This window comes from Caloenas nicobarica, chromosome 16 (genome assembly GCF_036013445.1).
Source record: "Caloenas nicobarica isolate bCalNic1 chromosome 16, bCalNic1.hap1, whole genome shotgun sequence".
NCBI lineage: Eukaryota > Metazoa > Chordata > Aves > Columbiformes > Columbidae > Caloenas > Caloenas nicobarica.
Window position 1 is genome coordinate 14,640,986 of NC_088260.1, and position 22,809 is coordinate 14,663,794.

At 54.1% G+C, this 22,809-nt stretch overlaps 1 protein-coding gene across 1 annotated transcript in view; it reads left to right on the forward strand.

Annotated features, from left to right (window-relative positions):
- Nucleotides 1–1,139: 1,139 nt before the first annotated feature.
- The window catches only part of POLE (DNA polymerase epsilon, catalytic subunit), a 30,414-nt gene continuing 8,744 nt past the window's right edge, over nt 1,140–22,809 (forward strand). Inside the window, exons 1-32 of the mRNA XM_065646083.1 lie at nt 1,140–1,385; nt 1,552–1,632; nt 1,712–1,756; nt 1,906–1,998; nt 2,590–2,744; nt 3,619–3,760; nt 4,089–4,169; nt 4,443–4,550; nt 5,111–5,221; nt 5,491–5,576; nt 6,744–6,863; nt 7,646–7,778; nt 8,351–8,464; nt 9,388–9,600; nt 10,475–10,582; nt 11,320–11,448; nt 12,727–12,829; nt 12,921–13,067; nt 13,658–13,803; nt 14,714–14,862; nt 15,261–15,353; nt 15,586–15,730; nt 16,189–16,346; nt 17,828–18,023; nt 18,739–18,953; nt 19,195–19,297; nt 19,495–19,575; nt 19,649–19,771; nt 19,856–20,074; nt 20,381–20,590; nt 21,852–21,995; nt 22,333–22,473. Coding sequence (XP_065502155.1) covers nt 1,140–1,385; nt 1,552–1,632; nt 1,712–1,756; nt 1,906–1,998; nt 2,590–2,744; nt 3,619–3,760; nt 4,089–4,169; nt 4,443–4,550; nt 5,111–5,221; nt 5,491–5,576; nt 6,744–6,863; nt 7,646–7,778; nt 8,351–8,464; nt 9,388–9,600; nt 10,475–10,582; nt 11,320–11,448; nt 12,727–12,829; nt 12,921–13,067; nt 13,658–13,803; nt 14,714–14,862; nt 15,261–15,353; nt 15,586–15,730; nt 16,189–16,346; nt 17,828–18,023; nt 18,739–18,953; nt 19,195–19,297; nt 19,495–19,575; nt 19,649–19,771; nt 19,856–20,074; nt 20,381–20,590; nt 21,852–21,995; nt 22,333–22,473 — 4,338 coding nt within the window. The remainder of the gene's footprint in view (nt 1,386–1,551; nt 1,633–1,711; nt 1,757–1,905; nt 1,999–2,589; nt 2,745–3,618; nt 3,761–4,088; nt 4,170–4,442; nt 4,551–5,110; nt 5,222–5,490; nt 5,577–6,743; nt 6,864–7,645; nt 7,779–8,350; nt 8,465–9,387; nt 9,601–10,474; nt 10,583–11,319; nt 11,449–12,726; nt 12,830–12,920; nt 13,068–13,657; nt 13,804–14,713; nt 14,863–15,260; nt 15,354–15,585; nt 15,731–16,188; nt 16,347–17,827; nt 18,024–18,738; nt 18,954–19,194; nt 19,298–19,494; nt 19,576–19,648; nt 19,772–19,855; nt 20,075–20,380; nt 20,591–21,851; nt 21,996–22,332; nt 22,474–22,809) is intronic.

The window sequence follows — 22,809 nt, forward strand, 5'->3', positions numbered from 1 at the left end:
GTCCCCAAAATTAGCTACTGGGGGGGACTGGAGTGAGGCGAATGAGGGCTCCGTGCAGCTGGAGCTGGACCGTGTGGCACAGCCTGTGTGTCTGGTGGGGGCGAGAGTATCCCCCAAACACCAGGTGTGCAGGGGCTGCACCTGTGCGTTCACCAGCAAAATTCAGGCTGGACTCGAGGACCCGTGGGGTGGGTCTGAGGGCTGGAGTCCAGGCCAGGGAACCGGGGGGACAGAGGGGCCACATCGGTGCTTGGGGAACCCTTGTGTGCGTGTGTGCTTGTGCCCCCCCGAGTGCATGTGTGCTTGTGTCCCCCGAGTGCATGTGTGCTTGTGCCCCCCGAGTGCATGTGTGCTTGTGCACCCCAAGTGCATGTGTGCCGCACTAGTGACCTCCCACCTCTGCCACCATGAGAGGAGGGGACAGGGCTGGCGTGTGATGTGGGTGCCGTGCGTGGGTGCTGATGATGGCAGCATCTTGCCCGTGTTTGTCTCTATGTCCTGTGTCCGTGTGTCCTGTGTCTGTGTGTGCACGCGTGTGTGTCTAGAATACACGCTCGGCTTCGCTGCTAGTTCAATTCACAAAGGGAAATGCGGCAGCCACATCCGCACCCTGGACAGGCTCTCTGGCTCCCTGGGCTCCAAGCGCCCGGGCAGCGGGATCCCGGCGCAGGGGGCGGGAGGCGGCCATGCCGTTACGGCTCTGCCCACACGCACAGTGAGCTGTACCGCTCTTCCACCGAGGGGCTGTCAGATTTGCAGCCCGGAGTGGCAGCAGCTGCCGCCACTGCAGACCTGGAGCAGCGGGGAGGCCGCTCCCGCTCAGCCCGGGCGGCTCCGCAAGCGGCAGCACCGGCGACCGCTGCCGGGCAGGGCCTGGCGGGGGCGTGGCCAGCGCCTGCGGGGCGGGGCGCGCCGGGGCGCTTCTCTCCGCCATTGGCTGGAGGTGCCGCGGGGGAGGCCGGACTTTTCTCTGATTGGTGCTCTCATCGTGGGGCAGGGCGCGGTTCCCTCTCGCGGGAACCGGGTGCAGCGCGGGAAATTTCTTCCGCGGCGGCGGGCCGGGCCGAGCCGAGCCGAGCCGGGCCGAGCCGAGCCGGGTGGAACCGGGCCGGGTCGAACCGGGCCGAGCCGGGCCGGGGATGGTGCTGCGGGGCGGCGGTGGCGGAGACCCCGAGGCAGCGCGGCGGGGCCGGCGGGCGGGCGGGCCCCGGGAGCCGGCGCCGGGGACTGACGGCACGGCGTCTGGCAGGGACGATGGCCCCGCGCTGTCCGCTCTCAACCGCCTGGAACGATCGCAGCGCACGGACCGACTGGACGCGTTGTTCGGCTTCGAGCGGCCAGCGGAGCCCGGCGAGCGAACGGGCTGGCTTATCAACATGCACCCGGTACGGACCGGCTGGGGTGGGGGACGAGCAGCCAACCGTCGGGGCACGGGAGAGTCACTCGAGGAGGCCCCCGGTAGGGAGGAGGTCCCATGGAGGGGCCCTTGTAGGGCCCGGGTGGGGGGGTCTCACGGAGGGATCCTGCTGAGTCCATGGTGTCCGTGGGCAGACGGAGGTGCTGGACGAGGACCGGCAGTCGGTGAGCGCCGTGGATTACTACTTCATCCAGGAGGACGGGAGCCGTTTCAAGGTGGGTCCCTGGCGGGGCTGCCTGAGGCGCAGGGTCCCACGAGGGGACCTGCTGCTGTGACCCATCTGCTCTCTCCTAGGTGGCCCTGCCCTACAAGCCCTACTTCTACATCGCCACCCAGAAGGTGAGAAGGGGACCCTGGGAGGGCTGGGGTCCCCAGGGGAGGGCACAGCAGGTCCCTGGGGATCTCAAGGCCTCCTGGGCATCCTGCTTTGGAACCGCGTTCTCCCAAGGGACAGAGCTGCGCTGCTCAGCCCCAGGGTCTCTTGGCAGGGCTGTGAGCGAGAAGTGTCCTCATTCCTCTCCAAGAAGTTCCAAGGGAAGATTGCAAAGCTGGAAACTGTCCCTAAAGAAGACTTAGACCTGGTCTGTATTCTTCTGCCCTCTGTGCTCTTGAGTAGCCTTTTCTTTTTTTTTTTGGACCTTGCACAGCTCTAGTGAATTAGGAAGGGACTGAGTAGTGAAGGGAAACAGCGTGCTTGACTTCAGTCTCCCAGCGCTGTTTGTGGTGCCTATCAGCAGCAGGTTAGTTATGACTAATTGCTTATCGGTAGGAAGTACATTCCTCTCCTTGAGCACATCAGCTGGTTCACAGCATGTTCAAAATGTTTAATTGCAGGAACTAAAGAATGATTGGAGGAGGAGAGGGTACTGCGGGAGGGGATACTGCTCATCCTTGACCTGCTCTTCCTCCTCTTTCCTGAGTGAATCCCACTCGTGGTCCTGCCTGTGTGGGCAGCAGGGCTGGCTGGGCCCTTGCTGTGCAGCTCTTACCCTCTTCCCTGATGTGCCTACCAGAGTCTCTTCTCAGTGCTTGACTCTCCCACCCATTGGCATGTTGGTTTTGGCCAGTTTTTCCACCTGCATCAGTCTAGTCTGCCTTCCCCAGCCACTCCTATGGTGTCCATCGCTCACTGCTCATCCCCCCTGAGCTGGCATTGTCTTGCTGCTTTGCAGCCAAACCACTTGGTGGGCCTGAAGAGGAACTATATCAAGCTGTCCTTCAACACGGTGGATGACTTGGTGAAGGTGCGGAAGGAGATCTCTCCTGCCGTGAGGAAAAACAAAGAGCGAGACCAGGCGAGCGATGTCTACACGTCCATGCTGTCGAGGTGGGAGCTCTCCTTACGGCAGCCAGTCGGTCCCTCGTGTTACTAATTAGGGTCCCTTGATTATTTCTTAACTGTCCTTGGAGAGGTGTTGTCCTGCCTGGGATCTGACCCCAGCTATTCCTCTCTGCCACCCATCTCCGAGATGGTTCTTCCAGCTCAGTGCTGCACACCAAGAGGCCCCAGAGCCTTTGGGATGTGATGTGCTATGGTGGTACCTCTGTCTGCCGGTCAGATAGATTCCCTGTCCCCTGAGAAAGGATGCTGAGAGGTACTGCGCAGCCTTACTTCTAGCTGTGGCTAAAGGGGAAAAAAGCCCAACAAATGTTTTCTATTGGACTGAAAAAACAGGTACTTGTTTATGAGATTGGAAGCAGGCAGAAAAATGGTAAGAAACTTTGTTTTTAAAGTCAACCAGAATATACACACTAAAAATTCACTCCTCTCTTTGGTTTCCTGACCCTGAAGTCTGATTTCAGCTGAGATTTGAGGAAGAAGAATCAAGCCAGATGAGTGCTCCCTGCTCACCTGAAAGACATGCCATCCCTGTTCAAAGTGCTTCACAGGTTGCCCTCATTATGTTTAGACTTATTACTGTATGTATAAATCCAATGGTGTAAGAACCATTCATTACACAGGCATGTGTGGGCTTTGTCTGCGTGTACCTCTGAGCAGCTCAGAACATTGGAAGAGGTGAATTTTTGGACAGCAGAGGGACCGCGTGTGCTGTCTGTCCCAGGGAAAAGAGTTTCTCCTCCTTTTGTGGTCACTGACTCCTGCTGGCGGGCGTCACTGGTGCCGCAGGGCTGCCCCTCGCAGCCGAGCCAGCGGAGACGTGCGCTCGAGTAAGGCGGCTGCTTCGCTCTGTGCCTTGCAGTGCTCTGAGCGGAGGCAGCCTGAGCACGGACGAGGAAGGGGCCTCCAGAAAGGTTGCCAACCAGATGGACAACATTGTGGATATGCGGGAGTACGACGTTCCCTACCATGTTCGTGTCTCCATTGACCTGAAGATCCATGTGGTGAGTAACGAACGGGGAAGCTGGAAGAGCTTTGCTTTCCTGCTGCCCTGCTCCTGAAGTGCAGGCGGGGCAGAAACGTTTTTTTCTTCAAGACCTTTGCAAAGGTGTCAGTGATGATGAGTTCATGTGCAAAGCTTAGTCCCACACTGCTGGGCCTTCTCCTCAGTTAATGACAAGCAGGAAAGTTAAATGATTGACATACAGCCACAGTTTGAGCCTTTCTTCTGGGCTGCATTTAATTTGTGCAGCTCTGTCCCCAGCAGCCGGACAGAAAGCGTGCAGGGAGCTGGCCCCGCAGCGAGGCACTGCCCACCCCCTCTCTCCACAGGCTCACTGGTACAACGTGCGTTACCGGGGCAGCACCTACCCCCCCGAAATCACCCGCCAAGACGATCTCGTGGAGCGACCGGTGAGCGTCTACCCAGGGGCAGGGCTCGTGTGTCCGCCCCGCGGAGCTGGTTTCTGATGCGCTGTTGGTATGCATGTGGTATGCACCACACTGGTGCTCAGGGGGAAAGCTGTTTTCTGGGCCTGGGTAGTGACTTTGGAGTTGATAAAGCAGTAAAATGATTACCGGGGAGGGTCTGGTTCACTTCTTTGGGTAGCACTGGCCTCAATGGGAATCCCTCTTTAACTTCAAATCGGCTTTAGAATATTTTCTAATGGATTTGGTCCTGCTTAGGATCCTGTCGTTCTCGCCTTTGACATTGAAACTACCAAACTCCCTTTGAAGTTTCCTGATGCTGAGACAGACCAGATCATGATGATCTCCTACATGATTGACGGGCAGGTAAGGGACAGCAGAGCGGTTTTCTCCGCGCTCTGGCGGTGGAGCTGGGGAGCAGACCAGCGCTTCACCTCGCCCCAGCTCGCTCCGGGTCGCCTTGCTTTGGGCTGCTTGGTGTGGACTTGGCTGTGGAAATGAACTTGAAGTCTGAATGATGCAGGAAGCAATCAGACAACGCCTTCAGACACACATGGTGTGAATTTTGGGGTTGTCCTATGCAGGAATAGGAGTTGGACTTGATGATCCTTGTGGGTGCCTTCCAACTCAGGGCATTCTGTGGTTCTGTGATATGTGGTTTTGTGGTACCCAGCTCAGGTTGCTGATGCTCCTCTGAGAGAGCAGGAGTAACCTGGAGAGCACAGGGACAACTCTGCTGTCCCATGTTGTCTCCCCATGGCCTCCTTAACCGATGGCCGGTGGTGGTTCAGCGGATGACTCCCAAAGAGTGTTCCTGCTTGACAGAAGCTCTGTCTTTCAAGAGGAGAACATCCTATTGTTTGGACAGCATTTTGGGGTTGCCTGCAAGCCAAGTCCTCCTAACTGCCTCTCTGTCACCTCCCTAGGGCTACCTGATCACAAACAGGGAGATCGTCTCTGAGGATATTGAAGACTTTGAGTTTACTCCCAAGCCGGAGTATGAGGGTCCGTTTTGTGTCTTTAATGAACCAGATGAAGTAAGTCGCTTCTGCCCAGCAGACTTTTTACCTGCCCGGGGCTCTTGTTGGCCAAAGAGAGATAAGCACTTGGTAGGCTGCCTCTCTGGGGAACATGGTGGGTCTGGCAGGACTGGTCATGCTTTCATTGCTTGGTATTGAGGGTCAGAGACATCAGGTTTGGGCTAGATGTGGAGGAGAGGGGAAGGCTGGAGTAAACGTATAGTATCCACCACCTTGCTGTAGAGGAGATGAAACTATGTATGTATCTTTTCTACTCTTTCTTCTAGGCTCATTTAATCCAGAGATGGTTTGAACATGTCCAGGAGACCAAACCCACTGTCATTGTCACGTACAACGGAGACTTCTTTGACTGGTAAAATCAGGAAATAAAATTAATCTGGCAAGGCGTCACCTGAGCTGTGGGGCAGGGTCAGGTACCAGCCTCATCGTCCTTCCATAGCTCACACAGTGATGATGCCGTGTGGTCTATGCCAACTGGCCAGTCTGAGCACCTCACCAAACCCTGTGGTCATTGGCATGGAAGTATGAGCTTGTGTAGAGTCCGATCTGCTTGGTTGAGCTGCTTTAAACCCTTGTGAATGTGCCAGTGTGGGTGTATGGAGGAGCCCAGTCTTGGGAGAGCAAGGACAGGGTCAAAAGAGACCTGCAGGATATGGGGAGACGGGCTCAGGCAAGCCTTGGGGAGGCAAAGGGACAGGGACCATGTGCCTCCACCTTCTGGTGCAGGGCGGAAGCAAGCAGCCTTGTCTCTTGGGTCATGCTGCAATTCCGTCCTGCACGAACTTTTCCCTGCGGCCAGATATCACGGATAAATGGCAAGAAAAATTCTTTGGGTAGTTTGTGACAAAGCAGTTGTGAAACCGTTGTTGGAGATGAAGGGAAATGGCTGTTTGTGCTGCTTTTGGCTGTGGTAGAGATAATTTTCTTCATAGCAGTGAGTATGGGGCTGTGTTTTGGATTTGTGCTGGAAACAGTGTTGATAGCATAGGGGTGTTTTAGTGAAGCTGAGCAGAGCTCACACAGCGTGAAGGCCTTTTCTGCTCCTCACACCGACCCACCAGTGAGTGGGCTGGGGGTGGACAAGGAGTTGGGAGGGGACAAAGCTGGGATGGGTGACCCCAACTGACCCAAGGGATATTCCAGACCATAGGATGTCACACTCGTATATGAATCTGGGTGAAAAAGGAGAAAATGGGGGAAATTCGGGGTTATGGTGTTTGTCTTCCCAAGTAACCATTAAGCATGACAGAGCCTGGCTTTCCTGGAGACAGCAAAACACCTGCCTGCTCATGGGACGTGGTGAATGAATCCCTTGTTTTGCTTTGCTTGCACACACAGCTTTTGCTTCATTAGACTGTCTTTATCTCCACCCATGAGTTTTCCCACTTTTTCCCTTCCAAATATCTCCCTCGTCCCACTGCGAAGGAGTGAGTGAATGGCCGTGTGGGGCTTAGCTGCCAGCTGGGGTTAAACCACAACATGGTTCTGTTCCTTCTCTTCATGTTACCTCTTTTCCCAGGCCCTTTGTGGAAGCAAGAGCAGCAGCTCACGGAATTAATATGTATCAGGAAATTGGGTTTCAGAAGGACAGCCAGGGAGAGTACAAAGCAACCCAGTGCATCCATATGGACTGTCTAAGGTACCAAATGCTGCCCCGCTACCATATAACTGTGTCTTTATCTCTTGAATTTATACAAAATACGTACAGTTGTATTTGAGTACTGTTCTGCTTCTGTCTGTTGGAAGCTTTCATGTGTCACACCTCCCTAGGCTGGCATGACAGCCCATTTCTTTGACCGTGCTGCTTCCCCTTGGCACTCCGCGTACCGCAGAAGCTGCCAGGCTTTTCCTGTGAAGGGCTGTCGGGGCTGCTGCTCACCCTGCCGGTGCCTGTTCTTGGGTGTCTGAGCTCTGATTTGGGGGAGCAGAGAAAGAGTGGAATACGATCAGGCCATTGGAGTGGGGAAGGGACTCAACAGCCTCCTGGCACAGCCAGAAGAGGAAAGGACGCATTTTATGTGCACAGGAGAGAGAAGCTGGGGTTTATATCTGGGTTTCCTCCACTGGAGCAGTGTCTGGACTGGGGAGAGTGGCTGGCTGTCCTGTCCTGGTGGTGTCTCCTCCAGTGGTTAAATGCGTATCTTAAAGCCCCTGAGGGAGTTGGAAGGTGGTAATTCTGAGCAGCGGTGATGGTATGGATAGTGGGGTTTGCCCTGCTTGGGACTTCAGTGCCTTGGTAGAGATGCAGGATGCCTAAAGCTGGGCAGCCTCTTACTCCACCGCACTGGGATGCTGGGCTCTCGGCTGTCCTCAGTGAGAGGTCCCCTTTGCAACTGAGGTCCTGTTTGCAAGCCTGAGCCTCTTTTTGAAGGCCAGGGCTGGCTTCTCCACCCAAACTGGTATTTTTGTGATTCTGCCCAGGTGGGTGAAGAGAGACAGTTACCTCCCAGTGGGAAGTCACAACCTGAAAGCAGCAGCTAAAGCAAAACTGGGTTACGACCCAGTGGAGCTGGACCCTGAAGAGATGTGCCGGATGGCTACGGAGGAGCCTCAGGTATTCCCTCCCTGCACTGTATCTCCTCTGAGCGCTTGGAAAAAAAGCCTAGAGCAGCTGCAATATGATGCAATCCTTAAGTTCAAGTGTTACAAAATGGTTTTGCTTAATACAATGGTTTTTGAGAAAGTAACTCAGTTTGTTTCCCCAAATTGCCAGTGCCATAGAAGCACTTGAGCTTGTGGGGCAGGATTTCTTTGAAGTGGTTTTAGCACTGGCATTGCACTGTGTATTTTCTGTATTTATTTACATCAATGTGAGATGGCAGGCAGCACCTGAATCAGAAACACCACCAAGAGTCATGACTTGCTGGAGGGACAAGAAACAGGCTTATCGCTCCAGGCATTTCTTCTCTTTCAAAGCTGACGTGTTGCTGTGTAATTAGAGCTAGAGGAGGATGTCCTCAGAAGCAAACAGATAGTTCTTTACATCCTAGGATATGGAGAAATACACTTTTCCTTTCTTACCACTGATACAAGTGTGTCCAGAAGGAAGCAATGAAAAATTGTTGTAATTGAGCTGCTCTATCACAAGTGATTTGGATTAATTTGCCTCTCACCCTTCCCTCACAGACCCTGGCCACCTATTCAGTGTCCGACGCAGTTGCTACCTATTACATGTATATGAAGTACGTGCATCCTTTCATTTTCGCCTTGTGCACCATCATTCCCATGGAGCCTGATGAGGTGGGTGCACTCCTGAAGCGGTGATTTCTTTGCCAGGTGAGGAGCCACGTCTCCCATGCTGCAGGATGCTCTGGCCACAGACCTGATTTCCACTGCCTGGGCACTTTCCCATTCATGTCAGGGAGGGAGGGTGGATTTGGAGGCTACTGCTTTCTCTCCACAGCCCTGGAGTGTTTTGAGAGAGGTGCCTAAGAACAAGGGACCTCAGGCTTGGCAGCACAGGGGCTGGAGCAAGAAAGTATGGCAGCTGCTCCATGCTCAGCCAAGTTTACTTGCAGCTGTGGTCGTGTAAAGCTGGGTCTCCTGATGGCTGCTGTCAGCTGAAGGGAGGATGGCTAGGAAGCTGTGTGAAGCATGTAGGAAATGTCCTTCTGTCCCCACTTGTTTTATCTTACAAAGGTGTTTGACAGTGGAGTAGTGTCAGGAGATGATGGCAGCAGAGGTCTGGAGGTCTTTGCACCATCCTTAGCCTGCTCTCCTCCTGGCCAACACAAAGGAGTCGGTTTCTCACTTGTTCCCATCACCCTTGCCATGGGCTGCAGCACTGCCCGCTGCGCGGTCACGTGTGTGTCACCAGCTGAAGATGTCCAGGTTGCCGACGTGGCCGTAAGGCCAGTCTGGTCCCACCAGCACTGGTACAGCACTTCTTGCTGAATCACAGGGTGGTTTGGGCTGGAAGGGACCTTCAAAGGTCATCTAGTCCAACCCCCCTTGCCACGAGCAGGGACATCTTCACCCAGATCGGGTTGTTCAAAGTTGCATCCAGCCTGACCATGAACTTTTCCAGGGATGGGGTATCCACAACTTCTCTGGGCAGCCTGTGCCAGTGTCTCACCACCCTCATAGTAAATAATTCCTTCCTTATATCTAATCTAAATCTACTCCTTTTGAGTTTAAAACCAGCTTTGATGTCTCTCCTGCAGGTGTTAAGAAAAGGATCTGGGACACTCTGTGAGGCGCTGCTGATGGTTCAGGCCTATCATGCCAACATCATCTTCCCCAACAAGCAGGAGCAGGAATTCAATAAACTCACAGAAGATGGCCACGTGCTGGACTCGGAGACGTACGTGGGAGGCCACGTGGAAGCGCTGGAATCTGGGGTTTTCCGCAGTGACATCCCCTGCCGCTTCAAAATGGTAAGGGACCTCGCAGCCGCCCCTGCCCTCGTGAGCGTGGTGGTGAGGAATAACCCTCGGCTGTGTTCCCGTCTCCTGTGTCCCCGCTGGGCTTGGGCTGTCCCTGTCATATGTCAGGAGACCCTGAGCACGTGAGCTGCGTGGGAAGGGATGGGAGGGGGCGTCCGAGTGGCCGCTTGTGCTTCGCCGGGAGAACAAGTGGCATTGGTACCTCAAACGAAGCAGGGCAGACCCGGACCTTGCCAACAGCAAGGGAGAGCGGTCAAGCGCGGTTTTGGGTTTGATTTTGAGCCAGTGGTTCTTGGAAGATATGTCTCTGTCCCCTTGGGGTCGTGTCCTCCCTCTGTCCTTCTCGTACCCAAACTAAGCTTCTTCAGAACCCTATTTTCCCCTATTTCTGGTTCATGCTGCCGTCTCCATCGCCTGCCCCTTGCCCTGCTTCACACCTGTGTTGCGCTCATGAACCCTTAAGTTTTCAGAGGTGGGTTCATTCTCTGCCGGGCTATGCATCACACTTAGTGCGAGACTTTTTGGTGAATACCATCTAGTGAATTATCATGGGGAGCATGCACTGGGTGTATAAAAGGATCTGGAGTAAGTGTGTGTCTTTGGACCCTTGCAGCAGCCAAGAGGTGCTGTACTACCAGACACAAAGGCAACCAGCTGCCCTTGTCTGTTCCCTTCGTTGCTTTTTTTTTTGCCTTGAGCTGGCAGCAGTGGTCTAGACCCTGCCCATGCCTCAAGGGCCGTGCTTGGAGCTCGCCGGGTCAGGCGGGGACATGGGCGGCGGGGACATGGGCAGCGGGGCAGGCGCTGCCAGCCGGCAGCCAGGGACAGCTGCCCGCGGTCCCAGCGCCGTCCCACGCCCCTGCAGAATCCTGCGGCCTTTGACTTTCTGGTGCAGCACGTGGAGAAGACGCTGCGGCATGCCATCGAGGAAGAGGAGGGTTTGCCGTTGGATCAAGTCACCAACTTCCAGGAGGTACGTTGCCCACGGCACAGCTGGGCTTGGCAGGGAGGGCTGAGCTGCCAGGCTGAGGCTGCAGCTTTAAAGTGCCTGTTCAGGTTTACTTTATGCTCTATGGAGAGAGACCAAGAAGCCCATCTATGGGCACCTGCAGAGTAGATGGTGTTAAGGGGTGTTACAACCAGCCCCAGCCAGGACCAGCCCAGCCCAGAGTCTCTGCCCTGCCTGAGAGACATGGTTCCTGCTTTCCCCTTTGCAGGTTCAACCAGGAGCAAAGCTCTGAGAGCGCTGGGAAGGGATTTAGTGAGAAGACAGACTCCTCAGATATCCCAAATACTCATGTTCCTCTTGTTCCCTGCTTATCAGCTACAAAGTGCAGGTCGCCTCTCTCCAAAGCCGAGTCTGGAGTTTCTTGGAGGGCATCATCAGTTACTGACTGGGGACTTCTGGCCCTTGCTGTTGTCTCCATTAACCTATTTGCACTGAAAAGGTCCTCAATTGAGTAACCTTTAGGAAGTAGCTGCTCTCACCTTCTACGTACCCCTACAGATAATGCCTTCCTTGGACATACAAAACAAAACCCAAAGTACTGGTGGCTGAGGAGTCCCTGATGCTGCTCCTTTGGTCCTTTAAATTCTTCCCCAGTCAGTTCTGCCACTGTTCCTGTGCAGGAGTAAAGGACCAAACTCAACAAGTATTTGACTCATTAACTCCTTCCTGTCTGAGTTTCCCTTCTTTTTGTCTTGACACAGGTTTGTGATGAAATCAAGATCAAACTGAATTCCCTGAAGGATGTTCCAAACAGAATTGAGTGTCCCCTTATCTACCATCTAGACGTGGGGGCCATGTACCCCAACATCATTCTGACCAACAGGTTGCAGGTGTGTAACACCAACCTGGCCTCTCCTAATTTATCTTTCAGATGACCTTGGTGGTCCCCCTGGTTGGATCCCCTTAACAGCAAGGGCTGAACTTTCTGCTCAGGGCAGGGTGATCAGATAAGGCTGGGTGCGAAATTCAGTCCAGCTGCTGTGGATGCCAGGTCTGCAGAGGTTGAGCTACAGCTTAATTAAGCGAGGAGGGCGGGCTGAGGCCCATCCCGGGCTGTCCCAGATGCTCCTGGGATGCTCATGTCCCACCTGGCCCGGCGCAGCCCGGCTGGGAGGGCTCGGTCCCCACTGCGGGGTGTCTGCCCCCCGGTACTCTCCAGGCTGCAAGAGGCGGGGTGGTTTGTGCCACCAGGAGCTCCGCGCTTGCAGTGTTCTCGTGTTCCTGGAATTACCTGTAGGTTTCTTGAATAAAGGGATTTTTCCCACGCTTGAACTGCGATGGAAATTTTATGACCCAGTAACCAGGCAGGTTATGTCGCACAACCTGCAGGTATCGAGCCCTGAGCCCATGTTGCGGTAACGGGCTGTGGCGAGACCGAGACACTGTGACGTGTCACTGTAAGGCCCGGGCACCAGCCAGTGCCTTTTTTTCCTAAATGTCATCTTGCCACACTGTTTTCTTTTTTTTTTTTCTTCCCCTCTCCTTTGGATTTTTTCTTACTCCTTTATTGACGGAAACAAGTCTCAGTATATCTCCTGGGGATGGATGTTACTAAACATTGTCTTTTGGGGACACTGAATCCCAGTCTTCAAAAACAAACCAAAACCCAACCTAGTAAAGATTCAGGTATTTTATATCTATATGTGTATGTGCATATATATATTACAAGTTGGGATCCTCTAGGAGCTGTATAGATTGGCTGCAAGCACAAACCTGTAGTTCTAAATGAATGCGTGTACATTCTGACGTTACCAAAAGAGTTGAGAATGATTGGTATCCTAGGAAGCCTGTTTTATGGCAAGTTACCTGATCATGATTTATTACTTAAGGGGAAAGATGAGCTCTGGAAATTGAAGGGTTTTTAATTAACTGAATCATGACAGGGTTGGTTGTTAAAATCATATTAAGCTAATTATTAAGCTGCGACCCTTCCCCCAAACCAGCTATTATTTCTGTGGGTTATGTGTTCCTGGAAGGCTCCAGAAGGGAGAACTCACTGAGCACCGGCTCTGATGTTCACACCTGTGCTGTTCTGCCACCCAGCACCGGCTCTGGCACGAGCTGCAGAGCTGTCCCCTCTAACCCCTCGTGTCTCCTGCCGTGTCCAGCCCTCGGCCATGGTGGATGAGGCCACGTGCGCAGCCTGTGACTTCAACAAGCCGGGTACCAACTGTCAGCGCCGGATGACTTGGCAGTGGAGAGGAGAGTTCAGTAAGTACAGGAAGGACCATGCAGTCCAACCCACAGAGATGGAGACAAATTCCTGCTTCTCCCCTGGGAAACCGATGGCCGTTCTCCGCAGTGCCTGCCAGCCGCAGCGAGTATCACCGCATCCAGCAGCAGCTGGAGTCAGAGAAGTTCCCTCCGCTGTCCCCTGAGGGAGCACCCCGTGCCTTCCACGAGCTCTCCAGGGAAGAACAAGCCAAGTATGAGAAAAAGCGGCTGGCAGGTAAAAAAAAAAAAAAAAAATCAATGTCGTGATCTGGAGTAGTGTTTTGCAACCTAGACTGTGAGCGGTACGCACCATTAATTACGTCTCTTTGGCTGTGGGGTTAGTTCAGGCTGGGTCTGGTCTCAGGATCCCAGCAGGCTCCTGTGTGCTTCCCAAAGAGGGGCTGGGCACTGGTGCGTGTGTCAGTGCTTGTCTTTTTGTCTGTTGAGAGCCATGGACTTGAACTGAAACATGAATGGCTCCATTTTTTGGAAGGCTGCTAATTAAAGCCTGTTAATGAAGGAGAAGCATAATGTTATCCTGGAGTGATGCAGTCCAGAAGAACCATCCAGCCGGCTGGGGGCAGAGCCTGGTTTTTTGGATGGGCCATACATGCATCACAAAGAATTTATTTCTCCCACCTACCCCCGTACCTCCATAACAAGGTGCTGCTTTCTCTGTGCTGGTGCCTTCCTTCCCTTTGCAGCAGGACTGCCTCCCCGCTCACCCGATGCTTAGATGTCTCCCTGTCCACACTGTGCCCATCCCTCTGTCCATAGCAGGGCACCCATCCCTGTGAAGCTCCCTCTGCTTCTTCCCTCAACTAGATTACTGCCGCAAGGCATACAAGAAGATCCACGTCACCAAGGTGGAGGAACGAGTCACCACCATCTGCCAGCGAGAGAACTCTTTCTATGTGGACACAGTGCGAGCTTTCAGGGACCGCCGCTACGAGTTCAAGGGGCTGCACAAGGTACCGAGCTCAAATTCTGGTTTAACTTTTCTTGCCAAGGCTCAGGACCTCTCGTCTCTCTCTGAAAACCTGAGCCCTGATGGATTGCACTATTCAGCCTTTGTGTTCGGGAAGGATGTGGTGGAGCTCCTGGCAGCTGTAACTTCTCACTGCCGAACCTTCAACAGCTGCTGCCGCAGCATTTGCTGCTGCTGTGGTGCTGTCGGAAACAAACCTGCATCTCCAGTTCTCACTGGTTTAGCAAATCCTCGTCTATTCTGTTCTGATATATCTGGTCTGGCCGGGTTCAGTCTGAGATGTTCTTCCTACATGGAGAAACGAGACAAGCTGAGAAGCAAGGTCTAGACCTTGGGTAAAGGAATGGTCACTTGCAGGAGGACATTCTAGTTCTCTGCTGCTTGAGGTTCATGCTAGAGGACACCAGGGCACGTTATTCTTGGAGTGTGTTGAAGGCAATGACAAGGCCCTGCCCTCTGGCAGAGTTAATTAACGAGCTGTTTGCTTTACTGTTACTCCCAGCTGCCTGTTCTGCCATGAATTGTGGAGCTGACTGAGAAGCTTTTTTTACACAGGCAGTTCTGCAGTTTAGCCAGACACCATCGATTGCTGCAGGCAGTGCTCGGTTCTTGCCTGCGCACACACGGTGCAGCACGGCAGTGCTGCCGGCGCAGGTTGAATTCTGATCGTTGCCATCGGAGTTACGGCCGGTGTTGCTGGTCCCTCCTACCTTGTGGCAAAGCACCTCTGGCCAACTCCTCCTGTGCTGGAAAAGAAAAAGGAATGTTTAGCTCATGCTATGGCAAAGATACTGTTCTAGAGTTGTAAGCCTATACTGGGGCTGTGGGGGAACCAGATGGATACCACCAGTAGTGATGCGTGGGATCATCCTGACTCTGCCTGTGGCTTGCAGGTGTGGAAGAAGAAGTTATCTGCAGCGGTGGAGACAGGAGATGCCTCTGAAGTGAAGCGCTGTAAGAACATGGAAATCCTGTATGACTCCCTGCAGCTGGCCCACAAGTGCATCCTCAACTCTTTCTATGGCTACGTCATGCGGAAAGGGTGAGTCTCCCCTTGGGGCGATGCTGGGGTCCTCCAGAGAGGACTCTTGGAAACTAGGATTGTCCTAGGGAGGCTGTCACTTGCTTCACCTGCTTCTGAAGCACCAGGTTGGCGGTGGCTGCTGCCTGTAAGAGTCTCCTGTTGCTTCTACCAATGACTTCTTATCCTGGAGACTCCTGCCAGACATCAAGTGTTGGCCATAAGTGACAGGAATCTTGTCTGTTAGTGGGTTTCCAGCTTGTATGAAGCATCATAACGAGGGCAAGGAGAACAATCTACCAAGGGCCAGTGTTGATGTGTTTCTTGCCATTCTTCCTCCGGAGGTCCTCCTGTCCTTTCTGTAGCTGCGCTTGGGAGGGAGCACTTCATGCTCTTCACTTTGACTCCTCTGCTCACAGAGCTCGCTGGTACTCCATGGAGATGGCTGGCATCGTCTGCTTCACGGGAGCAAATATCATCACCCAGGCCAGGGAACTGATCGAGCAGATTGGGTGAGTATGTGCTGGGCTGGGAAAGAGAGGTTGTCTGCATCTGGGACAGATGTGAGAGCATGTTAAACACCTGAGGTTTCAGCAGTTAATGTTGAAGATTCAGGGGGTTTGCTTTGCAGAAGGGACCAGAGAGTGGATGCAACAGGCTGCCTGTGCCTTTATGGGGGACACAGAGCTGATCCTCACCTATCATCTACTCTTCTCCTGACAGTGACCTTCCTTCCTTCCTTAGGAGACCTCTGGAACTGGATACCGATGGAATTTGGTGTGTCCTCCCCAACAGCTTCCCAGAGAACTTTGTCGTCAAGTCAACCAATGCCAAGAAGCCAAAGGTGACAATCTCCTACCCCGGTGCCATGCTGAACATCCTGGTGAAGGTGAGTCATGCACCCTCCCAGGCCAGCTCTGCAGCCTGGGACGAAGGAGGAGGGCTGACCAGGGAGGACATGCAGCGAGCGGGACATGGGGGCTGATGGCCCAGAGAGCGCCTGAGCCAAGGCAGAGGCTCTGATGTCCCTGCAGCAGAGGGTGCTGGTCAGAGGCCAGGGTTGATGGGTGCTCAACTGTGTAGGCTGGGAGTCCAGACTAGAGAAAGGTCCAAACCCATCTCCTGCTTGCTGCAGATTCCGTAAGACAAAAGAATATAATTTTAGCGTCCAAAGCATTTTCCTTTTCAACAGACAGCTCAGATGTTTTGATTTTTTGAGTCATAAATTGTGCTGTAGCTTTCAGAGGAGCACTCAGTGATCCTTTGGGCAGGGTGTGCCTGAGGGCATCTCCTGCTGTAACCAGCCCAGCTATTGAGTGAAGCTGTTCTCCTGGGCCGTGCCCATAGGAAGGCTTCACGAATGACCAGTACCAAGAACTGCAGGACCCAGCCACTCTCACCTATGTCACGCGCTCGGAGAACAGCATCTTTTTTGAGGTGGATGGACCATACCTGGCCATGATCCTCCCAGCTTCCAAGGAGGAAGGCAAAAAGCTGAAGAAAAGGTGAGATTTCCAAGCTTGCAAGATTATCACTTCCCCTGGGTAACAGATTGAGGGTCTCCTTCCCTTCGTGCATGTGGGGCACGTTGTTCCTTGCTCCTGGAGCTGGCAGCACGCTAGATTCACTGGCTTTAAGTTGTGAATTTCTTACACCAGATTGTCTTTGAATCCAGCTATGCGCTTGCCTCCAGTGCCACGCTATGACAATAAATCTTAGAAGATAACAGCAAATCAACATTTCTTCAACTTGGTGACCAGACATGTTTGGCTCTGAGTTGTGTGGGAGAACCTCAACTTTCCCTCTGAGGACTTCTAATACTGCTTACATTCAACCTAATCTGTTCAGACTCGCCAGTTCCTGCCTTCCCATCTCTCAGGAGTTCACAGACCTCCAGTAATGCTTCTCCTAGATGTTTCCCCTTCCTTCTCTATATGGAGAAAGAAACATGTCCTGCCATTACTGTCACTTTACAGGACAGTTGTACCCGAACTTTGCTGATTTCTCTGCAGCCTCCTAAACAGGAATGCGAGCTAGAGCAGTAGCAACCACTAGCTAGAGGGGTGCCCGCAGACCTGGGTCTGGCTCCAAGAAGTGCTGTTGCTGCCCTTTCTCACCCTCTGTCTGTACAGCCCTGTGCCTTTGTGCTTAATGCCCCATGGGACGAGCTCCAACATCCACCATCTCCTGTCAGTGCTTTTCTGCAAGCAACGAGTCCCTGCCACAGGAGTCGAGGTGATGCCGAGCACTGAGCAGGCTCTGCTCATAGGACTCTTATCTCGGGGCTTCTTGGTTTCGTGTCATTTGGGGATGTTAGCGAGTGCACTCATTCCTTGGTCGCTCTCCAACCAAAACAACCTGGAGCTGCCTGGCAGGCACCATTGTCGGCGGTGGAAGAGAAGGCCGTGCCCACAGGAGCGTGGTCAGGTGGGAGAAGGGCTGGCCAAGTGATGTAGGTTTGAGTATCCTCTCTCTTAGCTGATATTCCCATAAGGTTTTTCTTGAGATGCACAAATAGTTGGCAGGGATGTGTAACGCAAAAAAAAATGCAAGAGGAAAGGAGAGGGGGAGGACTTTTTCTGTGGTCATGTCATGGCTACATCCAGTTTCCTCTGAACCCCTTTGCCAGCATCGGAGCTGATGAAATTTTCTTCTCTCTAAACCTCTTCCCAATATCTTACTCCATTTCCCCACCTGGGCTCTCACCTCCCACCCTTTACTTGTGTGCAATTAAGACGATTCTCCCAGTCAGTGTGGATGAGCTGGGCACGAGCTGACGTGCTTTTGCAGACCAAGTCTAAACGGTCGGTTGAGCAGCTGTAGATGTTCTGAGATCATCCTCGTGCCAAACACCGTGTCCGTTGAATGCACTGGATGGCGTCATGGTGGCATGGGGAGAAGTGCCCCGGCAGGAGGGACACCAACGGGATCCTGGAGGACATGGCCCTTGGCGCAGGCCGCGTCTTGCCCATGCCGTGTCTCCTAGGTACGCGGTGTTCAACGAGGACGGGTCTCTGGCTGAGCTGAAGGGATTTGAGGTGAAGCGCCGGGGAGAGCTGCAGCTGGTGAAGATATTCCAGTCTTCTGTGTTTGAAGCCTTTCTGAAAGGCAGCACCCTGGAGGAGGTCTACGCTTCTGTGGCCAAAGTGGCCGATTACTGGCTGGATGTGCTCTACAGCAAGGTAGGCACAGCTCAGCGTGTCTGTGTGCCCAAGGTGGAGCCAGAGAAGTGTCAGAGCTGGCTGAGCACTGTGGGGAGGATGAACTTTGCTTGCACAGAGTAGATGGTCTGCTGTGCCTCTGGTGGTCGCTTCCATCTTATTTCTGCTGCTTTGGTTCTCTAGGGCTGCTGGTTAGTGTCTTTAGTGCAAGGGCTCCTCATTCAGCTGTAACTGCATGAGTGGTGTCCTTCTGCAGCCATCTCCTTCGTGGAGCTGGCCTGGTGGCCCTCATCCCCCAAGGACATTGGCTAAAGGATTTGCTGAGGAAGAGAAAGACAGAGCCGCTTGCCTGTGGCACGTTTTATGAGGAGCACAGAGACATCAGCTATACAGTAGCGGGAGAACAGAGAAAATGCAAGAGACTGGGTGGTGAGAGGGTCTGAGAGCCTGACTGTGTCCTTCCATTTTGCAATGACCTTGTTGGTGAGCCCAGCTCCTCTGTGTGTACAGCACAAACCGGTGCTGCCACAGGCCAGCCATGGCATAAAGCAGTGCAAGCCTCAAACCCGCACCCTCTCTTTTCAATAGGTCACATTGGCAGCTGAAATGGAGCAATTCCCAGGCTCCTGTGAAGAGCCACACCAACGGGGTGTAGGCGCGCCCTGTATCTGGCAGCAGCAAGGTTCGATCATTAGATTCTTGCTGTTATAGCTTTGGGTTTTTTCCTTCCTTTCAGGCTGCCAACATGCCTGATTCAGAGCTGTTTGAGCTGATCTCGGAGAACCGCTCCATGTCACGCAAGTTGGAGGACTACGGGGAGCAGAAATCCACCTCCATCAGCACTGCCAAGCGCCTGGCAGAGTTTCTGGGGGACCAGATGGTGAAGGATGCAGGGCTGAGCTGCCGGTTCATCATATCCAAGAAACCAGAGGGGTCTCCGGTCACCGAGAGGTAACCCCATCTTGAGGGGCCAAGGCTTTTGACGGTATGAGGGCAACCAAGAGAAGAGCAGGGTAGCAGGTGGGGAGTGAGCTGGTGTGATGTGGCCAAGCACTCACCTGTGTGCTGGCTCAAAACAGGAGCAGGACTAGCGATAGGCAAAACCGCACAACTGCTGCGTGAGCTGGGAGAGGGGATCATGTGCTGCCGAGACCGTGCTCCGGGAGGGTAAGAGCTTCCCTGCCATCCCCAGGGCCATCCCCCTCGCCATCTTCCAAGCCGAGCCCAGCGTGCGCAAACACTACCTTCGAAAATGGCTGAAGAGCCCCTCTCTGCAGGACTTCAACATCCGCGCGGTGAGTGGGACGTCCCTGCGGGTGGTCCCGGCGCTGGGACAAGGGCTCGTCCCTTTGGAGGTGCGACCTGGGCAGCAGCTGCTTGCACCAGCAAAGTGGGGTGCTGGGGGTGGAGGACCCAGGGAGATGCTTGATCCTGAGTCTGGTGGCTTTCTGCTCAGCTTTCCTTGCTACCCGCTGCTCTGACCTCTTCACAGATCCTGGACTGGGACTACTACATTGAGAGATTGGGCAGCACCATCCAGAAAATCATCACCATTCCCGCAGCCCTGCAGCAGGTATGGGATGGTGGGGCGGGTGGGCAGAGGGCTTCAGTCAGAGGACTTGGTGTGATTTGGAGATGCTCTCCAGGTAAAGAACCCAGTGCCGCGGGTCCGACACCCAGACTGGCTCCACAAGAAACTCCTTGAGAAGAACGATGTGTACAAACAGAAAAAAATCAATGAGCTCTTTACTTCAGAAGGCAAGAGACAGGTAAAGAGGGTGATGGAAAGGTGCTGGCTGTGCTGCTGGGACTAATCGGCAACCCACATCCTCCTGCTGTCCTTCCTCCCTCAGGTCCTCGCCCACCAGCCCCCAGAGGGGACACCCAGCTCACACATTGGTGACATAGAGGACTTTGGGGCTGCCAAAACCCTTCAGCCATCAGTTCCCATCACAAATAAGCGGAAGCGAGTCCCTGCAGCAGAGGAAAGCCAACAGATGTCTCAGGACCTGGAGCTATCCCAATCCTGGCGAGAGATCCTGGGTCCACCTCCACCCTTGGGCACCACCAAGGTGGGTGAAGCAGGCTGGACAAGAGATGACTTGGGGCTGTGCTTGTCCACCCAAGCAGCTTGGATGCTGCCAGGAGGAAGCTGTGGATCTCCTGAAACCCTCTGCGCAGCCATGGCTCAGGGCTACAAGGAGAAATATAACCAGGAGATGGAGAAATATAACCACTGATGGAGGAAAGGGAAGCTGGGGCAGGAACGTGATGTGGGTCTGGGAGATGGAGGGCTGGGCTTAATGGTGTTGTGTTGTGGTGCTGGGAAGCTTGTGCTGGTCTCTGGCTCCACTCATGCGTGCTGCCACCCCACTCAGGAAGAGCGGCTGGTCTGGCTGCGCTACCACCAGAAGAAGTGGGAGCTGCAGGCTCGGCAGCGGCGGGAGCGGCGGAAGAGGCGGCGTCTGGAGGATGGTGGAGTGCCTGCCGGTGGAGGAGTGGTCCGCGATGCCCTCTCCAAAGGGCTGGGCAGCTACTTGCGCAGGACAGCGCGCAGTATCCTGGACTTGCCCTGGCAGATCGTGCAGGTACCAGGGAGTGGACCTGCCATGGGGGGCAGCCTGGGGTGCAAGCATGGCATTGACACTGTCTGAGCTCAAATGGTGAAGCTCAGGGAATGCTCACCCCAACACCACTCTGGTGTTAACCCTGGGGAGGCCAGTGGGGCTGCAAAGCCTCAGGTTCACACACATCTGTATGGAAACAGCATCCCACGTGGTCATTCTTGGTGGTGAATCTGGGATGTGCATGTTGATCTGCCAGTTGGGTCAGCTCCAGTTCAGCCCGTGGGCAACTCTGTGCAGTAGTCACGGAACCGCAGAAACACTGGTTGAGGCTGGAGGCAGCTCTGGGGTCCACCTGGCCCAACCTCCTGCTCAAGCGGGGCCTCTCAGAACCAGTTGCCCAGGACAGTGTCCAGATGTCTTTTGAGTACACTCAAGGTGGAAGACTCCACAGCCTCCCCGGGCAACCTGTGCCAGGGCTTGGTTACCCTCACAGGGAAAAAGCGTTTCCTGATGTTCAGAGGGACCCTCCTGTGTTCCGGTTTGTGCCCACGGCCTCTGGTCCTGTCACTGGGCACCACTGGGAAGAGCCAGGCTCTGTCCTCTGCACTTCCCTTCAGATATTTTTATACATTGATGAGATCCTCCTGACCTCTGCTCCAGGCTGGACAGTCCCAGCTCTCCCAGCCTTTCCTCTTATGAAAAATGCTCCTGTCCCTTCTTAATCCTTGTGGCCCTTCATTGGACCCTCTCCAGTATGTTTATGTCTCTCCTGTACTGGCAAGCCCAGCACTGGGCATAGTGTGCCTGTGGAGGGCGCAGGATTCCAGTGATGCCTGAAAGCAGCCAACATACAAACGCAGAGGTGGGGTGGTGCCGTCCAGGCATTTTCACAAACCCTCATCGTGTGGCCATCTGAGCCCAGCCCCTTGTCACCCACTTCATCTCCCGGAAAGGCCCGCAGAGCTGCGGGCAGCCCGTGTGCAAGCACGAGCTCCAGATGGGACAGCTGGTCCAGGACATCTCAGCGATTTCGCTGGCGTCAAGAGTCAGCTCGTGTTGGTTGGCCAGCCTCAGCCAGAGAGTTTTCTCCATGGTGCCCTGGGACAGTAGCAGGACATGGGGACTCCAGCGCTGGGAGTGACGACTCTTTAAGTCTCCTGCTCTCTTTGTGGCCACCAGCTGGCCATACAGATCGACAAAGTGCTCTGCAGCTTAGCAGGGAGATCCAACATGTTACCAGTGCTTATGTCTAACACTAACTTTGCAACCCCACGTCCTGCAGATCGCCGAGAGCAGCCAGCCCGGGCTGTTCAGGCTGTGGGCAGTGATTGGGAGCGACCTGCACTGCATCAGGCTGAGCATCCCCCGGGTCTTCTATGTCAACCAGCGCATCCCGAAGCCGGAGGAGGGAGCAGCCTACAGGAAGGTGAGGGCCTGCCCCTTCTGGAAGGGGAAACGGTCACTTGTGTTGAGACAAGGCGCTTCACTTTCGCTGCAAGCAGATATTACAAGCATCTGCCTTGCAGGGCCTCACTCTCCAATTCCATGGATATACCTCAGCCAGTCCGCCGTCCCTCTGCTAATCCCAGCCTGCCCAGAAAGCGGGTTCTCTGTTACGGGAATTTGTAACGTGCATGAGCACAAACCACTGATTTTCTTAGCAGAGGGGGGCACCAGGAGCTGGGCTGGCTCAGGCCCCAGCTCCTGGCAGCCGTGCCACGGGGTGCGGTGAGCCCCGCTAACTGTGTCTCTGGCCTCGGCAGGTCAACAGGATCCTGCCCCGCTCAAACTTGGTTTACAACCTGTATGAATACTCGGTCGCTGAAGACATGTACCAAGAGCACATCAATGAAATCAATGCGGACCTCTCTGCTCCGGACATCGAGGGAGTCTATGAGACGCAGGTAACTCCTCCGGGTGCTCATTTTTAAGGATTGCTGAGTGGTAGGTCGTGAATCTGAGTGCCAGTGGCACAGGAGGACACCTGGCACTTAAAAATGCAGCAGCTTGGTGCAACAACAAAAATCAAAGACCCTGCATAGCAGAGTGCTGGGGAATATACCCATGTTCATGTGGGCAGAGTATCAGCACGGGGTTTAAGGCATGTTGGGAGAAGGGAGTTGGGTTTATTTGAAGTCAGGAAACTTCAGGGAAATTTAAGCATTTAAACGTTTAAGCAGAAAGGGTGAGCTTCCTCTAACCCAAACCAGAACCAGCCTGCTGGTGTTTGTACCAGAAAA